Consider the following 12043-nt stretch of genomic DNA (forward strand, 5'->3'; position numbering starts at 1 on the left):
AATGTGTAAAATCAAAGGAAACTGAAGTGTAGTTCTTTTAACAGGGGAAATACTTAGTTCAGTCTTAGCTGAAAAGAAGCAGCATCTTGCCTACAAAGTATTGAGGTGGGGTAATAAAGGCATTATAAACATGATCAGTTGATGACCAGAAATTGAATGAGAATGGCTTAATGTGAAGGGGTCCTGGGCTCCCTCCCCTTTTTATTTAAATTAAAAGTATTACATCATGAAAATAAAATCTTCTGTTCATGGAAAAACCCATGAAAGAGGGTAGTCAGAAAGTTGGAAAACCTGATTGGGGCCAGGTTGTGAAGGACTTTAAATGCCAAGCTAGAGCATTTAGGTTTTATCTGAGTGCTTATAGGGAGGGGAGCCTCTGAAGTTTGGGCCAGGGGTTGACATTGTCAGACTTGTACTTAAGGAAGATGACTTTGGCAGTTGTGTGGAGAATGAACTTGGATAGAGAAATACTTGAAGTAGGGAGACCAGTTAGGAGTCCCTGGCAGTCACCCAGTGTCGACTTGGATCCTGAACTCGAGTGGTAGCCATGTGAATTGAGTCAGGGAATGAGGATTCTGTTTCTAATTGAAATTGAGGTAAACTATTGTAAGCTCCTGAAACTTAAAACTGTACTGAGACTTTGGAATACCCTGTATTGTTCTTCCCTTCTTCCTGCTTGGCTAACTAGTAAGTGACCTAGGAGAATGGTAGCTTTTTGAGGTCAGAAAATGTTTTTATCTTTTGTCTTTGTTTCCCTGGTATCTAGCACTGTGCCCCTGCCTTGCATGTAGTGTTGTTACCACTTGTGTCTTACTCTTTGTAACCCCAGAGGCCAGATTTGAACTCAGGAAAATGAGTCTACTTGACTCCATGCCCAGATCTATCTACTGTACTCTTATTTGGTTTACTTGTTTTAGTCATGTCTGAGTCTTCATGGCCCCATTTGGAGTTTTCTTGGCAAGGATACTGGAGTGGTTTGCCATTTCTTCCTTCAGCTCATTTTATAGATGAGGAAACTGAGGCAAACAGGGTTAAGTGACTTGCCCAGGGTCACATAGCTAGTATGTGTCTTGAGGTCAGATTTGAACTCAGAAGATGAGTCATCTGGACTCTAGGCCTGGCACTCTCTCCACTATGCCACCTAGCTGCTCCCTTAAACCTCTACTAGTATCCTGAAGATAAAATTGCCTTCCTCTTACTCCCTAACCTCTCCCAAAGAAAAACATCTGTGTGCAGTTCTTTCACTGTACCATCTTGCATTAATTTTATGAATATTGTTTCCCAAATGAATTTAATTTTTGAAAAGTTTTATTGATACTTTTGATTGTTACAACAAATTAATTTCTGAGTATATTCCTTCTTCTTTCCTATCAAGCTATACCTTAAAAAAAAGTGGTGGTGGAAGAAGCATTTCAGGAAAAGCAACCAACTCCTTAACCATGTTTGACTACATGCAGTGTTTTCATACCCAGGATTCTCTACCTCTGCAAAGTGGGGAGGGTGTTTGTATTTTTCAAGTCTTCTCTGATGGAGCCATTATTAGTCATTATATTTTATTGAAGGTTGATTGTCTTTATTTTCAGTTATTGTTGTTTTACATATTGTTTTTCTGGTACTTATCACTTTGTATCAATGATATTTTCCCTTGACTTTTTGAATTTAGATTTTTTTATTATTGTTATAATTTTGATTTTGATTATTATAGTATAATAATGCATTATATTGATGAAGGTAATTTTATTTACTCAGTCCCCAGTTAAGATCATTAGTTAGCCATGTGATAGTGATAATCCACGTAACCTTTTTGGCCCATTTCCTCATTTATAAAATAAAAGTGTTGGGTTAGATTACTAATGATCTTTCTATCTGAAAATCTCTGCTATTGTACTTTCCAATTTCAAGCTTCATCATAAATGTTCATTTTTAGGAGGTTGTAGCCTAGGAAGTATTCAGTGACCTGCTGTTCAGCCCTAGTTGATGAGACATTCTCTATGTTTTATCATTTTTAAGAATATGGACAGCACTTTCACATGTTTTTTTGGTACCCTTCTCCTAGCTCATATACATATGTATGCCACAAATTTTTTATGAAGTATTTCTTTTATAGTAAGTTTATTGTTTCAGGGAGTAATAGAAATTTGCCAGTGTTTTCTAAAAAGGCAGGAAGAATGATTCTTGAAGTCATTACTATCCTTGAACAATTTTCATTTATGGGGCCTACTTATGAGGGGAGGAGGGTTGAACTTAAGACCTACTCTTGACCCCAGGAATTTTTTGCTTTTTGTTCCTGTGCCCAAAATATTCTCCCCCATCATTTCTACTCCCTGGCTTCCTTTGGGTCCCATCTAGAATTCTGCCTTCTTCAGGAAACCTTTCCCATTTCCCATTAATTCTCTTGCCTTTCTTCCCTCTGTCTGTCATCTCCAGTTTATCTTGTACATAGCTTGTTTTTCCTTAGATGTTTGTGTGCTGTCTCTTCCATTAGGTTGTGAGTTCCTTGAGAACTTAGTATAGGTGGGCATTTAGCACAGTGTCTGTCGCATCATAAATACTTAAAAAATGCTTATTGACTGAGATTGTAGAGGTGGCTAGATTCTCCAAAGCTATCCCTACAGACTGCAAGCCCTGGTGAATCTTCCTATTGTGGTATAATTCCTGGTTCTGTTTTGGGCCCTTCAGACAGTCCACTGTCGAAGATCAGCAAGAAGACCATTACCACAAAATCTGGGATATAATGATGGATTTTTTATGGCCACTACAGTTTGGAAGCACAGAGGTGTTGCATGTGCCAGAAGAGGGCATTCACAGTTGAAATGATGGTTCCCAGGACTGTCAAATAGGAAGAATATTTCATGTGACAGAAGGGTAGGGTTAGCAATTTACAGAATATAGACATTGATTGCTAAGAGTTAGAAAAGTAAGAGTTAAAAAAGCTTAATGCTTTTTGTCTGATTATATTTGTTTTCAAAGTAATGTAACCTGAAGTTTTGCATCTTTATTATTTTGATTTGTGAGGATTTGAACTTTTTTTTTGCTTTATGTCAGTATACAATCACAGATTAACTTAAATTATGCTATTTCTCTCCTTTAGGTGCAAAAAAATTGGAAAGTGTTGTGCTTAGTAAAATGAATTTTGAATCTTTTGCAAAAGACCTCCTTTTGGTTCGTCAATATAGAGTTGAAGTTTATAAGAATAAAGCTGGGAATAAGGCCACCAAGGAGAATGATTGGCATGTGGCATTCAAGGTAATTTTTTTTTTTTTTGCAAAAGGAAAGTAGAAAGAAAAATCTCACAATTATAGTGCTGCTACCATTATTAACAGTCCATGATGCCTTTTGTGGCAACAGTGATCTAGTTTTTCTGTGAACAGTGCCAGGCCACAGCAGTAGAGGTCCCTGGCAGTGGTGGAAAGGAAAAGGGAAAGAATTTTCTAGCAAAAGTACTATCTGGGAAAAGATGTACCCTTGGGTAATAGAAGAATTCCTGCATCTGTGCCAGTTGGAAGATGAATCCCATTTGGGAGAGCCATTCCTAAATAAGGACTATTTCTAAGTCAGGAATTTGTAAAGTTGTCTTATGTCTAACTTGGCATTTATAACAATCTGTACTCTTAAACTGGAAATGTTATATCTAAAGTAACTTTTTTTGTTATGTTGGAGGAGGACATGGCAAACCACTCCCATATCTTTGCCAAGAAAGCTCTGTGGACAGTATGGTTCATGGAGTCACGAAGAGTTGAACATGACCGGATCAGCTGAACAACAATAATGAATTTTATTATATGATCTATTTGTTTATTCTTCACTTAGGTCTTAAAATACCATTTTTCCTTGGAATATTGGAACTATTTGTCCTCAGGGTCATTTTGTAACTACAGTTATTATGGTCACTTGTTAAGAAGAGGAGGTCATTTAGAGATTTCAGTTTTGGGTGACTTTGGATCATCATCCAAACAGTAGTGACCTTGATTCCCACTGACTGTATTCCACACAGTTACCTAGTATTTGTGACATACTGGGTCATATTTTCTGGTTTCGTAGTAAGCAGACTAACATTCAATTTTTTAGCTACAAAGTTGTTTTTAAAGCATATTTTAATACCAGATATCCATAGTTATAGTAGAATTTTATTATGACATGAATTTGGATATTTTAAGGATCGTATAACATCCCCATGAAACCATAACTTTATATGATGAAAGCTTTATAGAACATGTCTGCATTGCTGACCATAGTAATTCCCATTTATAGAGAATCTTGTTTATAAAATACTTTCTCTAAAACAGTTTGTGAAATAACATGTTTTATCTCCATTTTACTGATGGAGAAACTGAGACTTGGAGATGTTAAATGACTTTTTGCATATCATCACCTTGATAATAATTTTTTAAATGAGAGTCAGGGAGGGTGGTCCAAACCTGTGATATTTTGGATATGCAGCTCAGCTGTTCTGCAAACTATAGTCTTAGAGAGTTGCCTAGGCCATTGGAAAGTTAAGTGCCTTGCCCATGGTTACAGAAGCAATGTCAGTTAGGGGGACTTGAACCCAGGTCTTTTCTGATTGACTTTGGCTTTCTGCCTTGTCACATTCTCTTTCAATCTAATGTGTGAGACCTTGGATTTGAATCCAGATTTTTTTACTGTAAGTTTAGTGTTCTTTTCTTTCTATTGTAATTTTTTTTAGTCTCCTAACACTAACATTTTAAAGGGATTCCATTATACTTGTTTATAGTTGATGTAAAGAAAATAAAATGAAATAAAACAAGAAATGCTTTTTTTTTTTGTGGAGGGAGAACACATCAGTGCAGTGATTTCATCATTATGGAAACACGAAGGTAAGAAAACTCCCTCCACCAATGTAGAAAGGAAACTGTGTGTGTGTTATATAAACACACACACACACACACACACACACACCCTACTTATCTACTGTCTTCTGTTCAGTTACAAGTTATAAATTGCTGCAAAGATCCCTTTCATTATCAGTCTACAAGTTTTATTGGGAGAAGTTGGAGTCATTGTATTTTAAAGGAACTTGTCTGGAAGAGAAACTTATCCACATGCAATTAGAGAAGGGGAATTTTTGGGTTCTAGACCTCTTGTTATGGTTCTAGTTTTTATCTTTAACCATCTATGTGAGATTGGGCAAATCACTTAATATGCTTCTGATGCAGCTTCTTTCTCTCTAAATAAGAGTATTGTACTTGATTTCTAAAACCCTTCTAGTTCTAAAATTCTGATTTTCTTCTTATACTTTAATAATTTAAACTTTGATGTTGAAGTTTTTCGGTGCCTCAGATGACAATTTTCAATATTCTGTTTTCCTTAGTTTTTGTTTAAATTTATCTGAAGACAGCTGTAGGATTGCTTTGCAAACAGCAGGTAGTTAATGAATTTATTCAATTATCATTTGTGAATATTTTCTCTGATATGATTTGCCACTAGGACTTGAATCAGTTCATCAGGAAAGCAAGGAAACCCATCGTGAAGTGGGTAGAATACTCTCCTGAAAAACTTCATTGCCGTCCAGTATCATTAAAACAAACCTACACCTCTCTGAATAATAAATGATTAATACTTTGAGTACATCAGACATTTTCATTGGTAAAGTTGTCAGGGTTGACCCTAGGTAAAATTTATGGCTTTTGTGCATACGATTTGAAAAATATTTATTCATATATTTTGTTTTTATATTACTTGAATTTCCTATATGCCTTTTCTTCCTTTTCCAGAAAACCATCCTATATAAGCAAATTATAACAAGAACAAAACAGTGCAGTAAAAAAATTAACTGATGATAACAATCAAGTCTGATAAAATATGTAATATTTGACATCCATAGTTTCCTGCTTGTCTTTTATCTTTTCTTTGGGCTTAATCTTGGCCAAGATAGTTTTATAGCATACAATTGTGATTATTTCATTCTTTCCATTTACTTGATTGTCATTGGATATATTGTTTTCCTTGTTCTTTTTTTCACTGTGAATTACTTCCTATAAGTGTTTGTTCAGTAATATTCCATTCCATATAGGTCCCACCACTTATTTAGTAATTCCTCAGTTTATTTACATTTCCTTTTCAGTTCTTTGCTTCCATAAAAGAAGCTGTTTTGTTATATCTAGAACCTCTATTTTCATCTTTGATGTCCTTGGTTATATGTTTGTGGGGTATCCTTTCCTCAACCTGTGTGAAAGGGCATGGTCCTAGTTACTTTACCTAATTCTAAATTGTTTTCCAGAATGAGTTTGACAAATCCATAGCTTTATCATTGTAGCAGCAAGCACCCTAGCATGCACAGGATGACTGCTAGCACAGGTTCTTTGATCTGCTTTTCTAAAGGAAAGCAACTCAGAATGGGGTTAACAATCTTACTTTAATCAAACATATATTATTTACCTAGTTCAGGGGAAAAAGCACCCTGAACTTCAGAGAATACAAATAGAAGTTAAAAGCAGGCAAAAATACAGATGGAGAAAATAACATAGTTCAGCAGACCAACAGACAGGGCTTCTAGCTGTCTGACTATCACATACATACAGTTAGTCACCAGAGAGAGAAGCGCCAACATCTGGGTTTTCAAAGCTGGGGGGCTCAGTGGCTGCTCAGTCTCATCTGGTCAAATCACACAGCTCTTCCCAAAGTGAGCCCCAAAGCAAAACCTCGCCTCAGGTATATATAGCTGCCTTCAGGGTCAGAGAACATCACAACCCTCCTAACCCACTTGACTACAAAGTAACAAAAGTTGTGCCTTCCTGAAAAACAAGCCTACCACCACAGGTTCATGTGACCACTTGTAGCCTATTAGGGGGCAGAGTATATTTTCAAATCAGGAAAGGTCCTCAAATTCACCAAATCCTATTAAGGGGCAGGGAAATCTTCCAAATTTCCATTACCATTACAGTCATCTTGCCCAATTTTATGCATTCTAGGTGGAATTTTAGAGTTGGGGTGTGTGTGTGTATGTGTTGCATTTCTCTTATTAGTGAATTGGAGGGGTCTTTTATCTAGTTTATAGTTTACAGTTCTTCTGAGAATTGTTTTATCCTTAGAAACTTTATCCATTTGGAAATGACTTTTCTTAAATATTTTACATATTTTAGATATGCACCATCGTCAGAGTAATTTGAGGCAAAGGTTTTTTTCCTTTCGGTTTATTTTTATTGTTTGGTTGCTTTGCTCCTACAAAAGATTTTCAACTACATGTAACTAAAATGAGCAGTTTTATCTTGTTTATCCTAATAGAATCCAAAAGGAAATTTAAAAGTGGTTTCTAGTGATTTTCCTTTCTTTTTGTTTGTTTTTTAGGCTTCACCAGGCAATCTTTCCCAATTTGAAGAAGTTCTCTTTGGCAGCAGTGATATGTCATGTTCCATTGGTGGTGTGGGTATTAAGTTATCCGTTGTTGATGGCCAAAGATTAGTTGGAGTTGGGTATGTTGACTCTATACAGAGGAAACTAGGACTGTGTGAGTTTCCAGATAATGATCAGTTCTCCAATCTGGAAGCTCTTCTAATTCAGATTGGCCCAAAGGAATGTGTGCTACCAGGAGGTGAAACTGCTGGGGACATGGGAAAACTGAGACAGGTAATAAAGGGCAAAAAATTTCATACTCAGTTCCAAATTCTCTCTCCTCCCTCCCTAATCCATTAAGGCCAGCCCCGTCCCTCCCAACAAAACCCAAAACTCATTACAAGTATGTATAGCCATACAAAATAAATTTCCACATTAACAATGTCCAAATAGAAGCAAAGGAAGGAAAAGAAAAAATGCTTTGATCTGTGCTCTGAATCCATCAACCTTCTATGGAAATGGGTAGCATGTTTCCTTATGAATCCTTTAGAATTGTGTTGATCATTGTGTTGGTCAGAGTTTCTAAATGACTTAATACTAATGAAGTATAACCAAACAAAGTCTTAGAATCTTAGAAAAGAGCACCATTTAAAGAAAACCCAGCCCTAGAAAGGGCCATTTAATTAATGATATTTTTTTAAAAACATTTTTTGAAATGTTATTCCAGAAAAATGATAGTTTTGGTGCTGATTTCTTTAAAAAAAGAGAAATCATTTTGGGTTGTGTTTTGATATAATTGTGCCACTTGTTACAGAACTGAGAAAAGGAAGACAAGCATCTTAATGGTAGTAAAGCAATTACAACTGGGATAATTTAACTGATACTTTGTAAGCCTAAATTGAATAATCTGTTTTTAAAAGTTTTCAAATTCTGTTCTTCAGTAAAATTATTGAGAGGGAACAAATTTGTATTTTTAAAAATAGGTTATTGAGAGAGGAGGAATTCTGATCACAGAGAGGAAGAAAACTGACTTTTCAGCAAAAGATATTGTTCAGGACCTCAACCGTTTGTTGAAAAGCAAAAAGGGAGATCAAGTAAATAGTGCTGTATTGCCTGAGATGGAGAATCAGGTATGTGAATTAAATTTTTTTTTTTTTTTAACAATTTTTTTTTAAGCAATTGGGGTTAAGTAACTTGCTCAAGGTTACACAGCCAGTTATTTCTGGGTGTGGTGCCAAGTATCCGAGCCCGGATTTGATCCCCAGGTCATCCCAACACTGGAGCTGGTGCTCTTACTTGCTGAGCCACCTGGCCGCCCCATAAATTAAATGTTTTGATAGATTTGTTTTTAAGTCATAAGATGTCATTTTCCTAGTGGAAGTTTCCCACACATTAACTTTATATCAGTTGCATATAACATTTGCTGTCATTCTTTGGACCTTTAGTTGATCTCATTGTTGAAATGAAAAACTCAAGGTACTCCCTAAAGGAAGTATAATCTATAATTTGTCTTTTTACTAGTGAATTTCATTGTTGTTCCACTATATACTTCCTAAGTCCTTTTTCTTTTTGCTTGAAAGAATTCCTTGTAGGTTGTATATGTTTAGTAACAATAATGAGTTTTTAAAGTTTTAGACTTTGTGTGTTTAGTGTTGGTTTGGCCAATAAAATAATAGAAAAGAACTGAATTAGGGAGTTTTAGAGATCTGTTTTGAATAGAGAGAAAACTAGATATTTCTGTATCCCCACAAAATTAATGTAAAAATACCAGTTGTACTTTCATGTAAATGAGGCTTAAGCAGTTTTACAGCCATTAAAAATTTTCAAGCCACATACATATGGATGAACTTATTCTTCGAGTGAAAATAATGTTTCTTCTATTCACAACATGCCTAGAGTATGGTTCATTTTAAAAATGTTTTACTGATCCCTTTTGTCATAGCATGTTCATTTGCAGATAGACGCCATCCTTACTTCTCTACTTCTCACCTCCAATGAGTCTTGTAACAAAGAATTGGTTAAGCAAAGTCCAGTAGCACAGTGACCATATCTTATGTTGTGTACAACATTCCATATGTGATCCTTTTTTTTTTTTAGCAATCGGGGTTAAGTAACTTGCTCAGGGTTACACGGCCAGGTGTTTCTGGGTGGGTGCTAAGTGTCTGAGCCCAGGATTCGATCCCCAGGTCATCCCGACACTGGAGTCAGTGCTCTTACTCGCTGAGCCACCTGGCCGCCCCTATAACTTTTAATGGCAGTATTGGGCAGGTAGGTGGCAAAGTGGAGGGAGCACTGTTTTGGAATCCTTCTGAGTTCGGAACCTGCCTCAGATACTTACTAGTTCTGTGAACCTGTGCAGGTCTCTTAAACCTGTTTCCTCATTTGTAAAATGACTGGAGAAGAAAATAGCAAACTACTGTAGTATCTTTGCCAAGAAAACCCTAAGTGGGGTTACAAAGGATTGGACACGACTAAAATGACTCAACAGCATCAACAGCAACAACAAATGGCAGTGTGATGAGCAGCTGCCAGAGTTCTACCAACAAACATACTGCTTTGATCAAAATGTTATGAAGAGATTTAAGCTACTGTAATAGCACTATTATCTCCTGTTTTGAAAATAACATACCTGATGCCATTGATGCTTTTTTTTCTTAACTGCTTTTTGCTGATCATGCTTTTTCTTATCTTTTGTTTTTACATCTCCATTTCCAAATACAAAATTTATGGTTTAGCTATTTGCTTCAAAGCCAGGTGTGTTAAATTGTCTTTTCTATTTTCATTTCTTTTAAACATTTGTTTTTATATTGTACTACAGCAGCAACATTATAGGTGTTTGGGATGTAATTAGAATTTATTGTTAAGAGCTATAATGCAGTCCTGACCAGTGCTATTTCTTTTACCTGACTGTTTTGGATTAAAGAAACCAAGGAAAATAATTTTTAAAAGTATGTTATTTACATCTTGTCTTATTTCCAATATATCCATCCCCTTCCTGATGTACCCAGAGAGCTATACTTTATGATAGTGAATTAAAAAAAGGGAAAAAAGTTCAACATTAACCAAGTGTGATAATATGTACAGTATTCCACACCTTTAATCCTTGGTCTATACAAATAAAGGAGGGAGGTAGCTTCTCAAGTCTTTTTTGGTGGGGAATCAGACTTGTTATTCTAATTACCCAGTGTTTAGTTTTAACTTCTTTTTCATTACTATGTCAGGTTCAATGTGTATGTTGTTTTCTTTGTTCTAGTTACTTTTATTTGCATCAGTTCATATATGCCTTGCTATGCTTCTATTTTTTTCATCATTTCTTTTGGTTTCGTAATATTACACTCCATTCATGTAGCATACTTTTTTTTGTAAATAGTGTTTTATTTTTTCTAATTAAATGTGGCGCTAGTTTTCAACATTCATTTTTTTTTAAGATTTTTGTATTCCAAATTTTTCTCCCTCTCTTCCCTCTACCTTCCCCAAGATGGCAGATAATCTACATGTACAATTATCTTAAATGTATTTTTACATCAGACATTGTGAAAGAAGAGACAGAACAAAAGGGGAAAACCACGAAAAAGCAAAAAATGAAAAGAAGTGAAAATCGCATGCTTCAATCTTCGTTCAGACTCCGTAGTTCTTTGGAGGTGGATAACATTTTCCATCCTGAGCTTTTTGCACTTGTCTTAGATCGTTGTCTATCATAGTTAATCATCACACAATGTTGCTGTTGCAGTGTACAGCATTGTGGTTCTGCTCACTTCACTGAGCATCAGTTCATACAAGTCTTTCCAGGTTTTTTCTGAAATCCTCATTTCTTATAGCACAATAGTATTCCATTACATTCACATACCATAGCTTGTTCAGTCATTCCCCAGTTGATGAGCATCCCCTCAATTTCCAATTCTTTGCCACCACCACAAGAAGAGCATGTAGCATAATTTGTTCAGCCATTCCTCAGTTCAAAGACATCTACTTTGTTTCTAGTTCTTTGCTACTACAAAAAGTAATGCTTACCAGTATTCTGTGGGCATTGAACTTTGTCTTTAGCTTCTTTGGAGTATATGTCTAGTAGTGGAATCTCTGGGTCAAAGAGTATTTACATTTTATTCATTTTATTTGCATCCTTCCAAACTGCTTTTTGGAACTATTGGACACATAGTTCCAATAGGCCCTTAGTGTGCATATTTTCCCTAAACTAGGGAAAATGATGCTGCTTCTAATTCATCTTTGGGCAGTCGTTTACTTATAAAAATTCTTAATGACTTTTATTTTCTTCTTATGTTACTGCAGTCTTACTTGAAATTCTTTAATCTTAGGTTGCAATTTCATCATTATCAGCTGTGATTAAGTATTTAGAACTTTTATCAGATGATACAAACTTTGGACAATTTGAACTGACTACCTTTGACCTCAACCAGTATATGAAGCTGGACAATGCAGCTGTCAGAGCTCTTAACCTTTTTCAGGTAAAAAAAAAAAATTACAAATATTGAAGCTTCAGATGGAAAGGGCTAATTTGAGAGTCAGTAACTTTAATTTGTGGGCACAGATTGTGAAACCTTTTATGATTTATGGCCTTTAAGAGCTGTGGTGCTCAAAAAGGGGCCTATTTGTGATGAGCCTCTCAGTTCTTAGGTAGGCTGGTCTACCACTGGTAGCTACTTGAAGCCTTTAACATTTTTGAGGACCTTTCATAGATCTTGTTCTAGAAGAATAAATAGTCTCCAAGAACACAGTCAGGATGTTGGATGGATGA

At 35.7% G+C, this 12043-nt stretch overlaps 2 protein-coding genes across 2 annotated transcripts in view; one reads left to right on the forward strand and one right to left on the reverse strand.

Moving 5' to 3' along the window:
• The window catches only part of CALM2 (calmodulin 2), a 490104-nt gene that overhangs the window by 342831 nt on the left and 135230 nt on the right, over positions 1–12043 (reverse strand). The gene's annotated exons all lie outside the window — the stretch shown is intronic.
• The window catches only part of MSH2 (mutS homolog 2), a 68000-nt gene that overhangs the window by 2314 nt on the left and 53643 nt on the right, over positions 1–12043 (forward strand). The window contains exons 2-5 of the mRNA XM_069071646.1: positions 3092–3246; positions 7306–7584; positions 8274–8420; positions 11604–11753. Coding sequence (XP_068927747.1) covers positions 3092–3246; positions 7306–7584; positions 8274–8420; positions 11604–11753 — 731 coding nt within the window. The remainder of the gene's footprint in view (positions 1–3091; positions 3247–7305; positions 7585–8273; positions 8421–11603; positions 11754–12043) is intronic.

The sequence above is a fragment of the Petaurus breviceps genome, unplaced genomic scaffold (genome assembly GCF_028583685.1).
Source record: "Petaurus breviceps papuanus isolate PSGF00001 unplaced genomic scaffold, PetGlider_PUasm1.0 90842, whole genome shotgun sequence".
Lineage (NCBI taxonomy): Eukaryota > Metazoa > Chordata > Mammalia > Diprotodontia > Petauridae > Petaurus > Petaurus breviceps.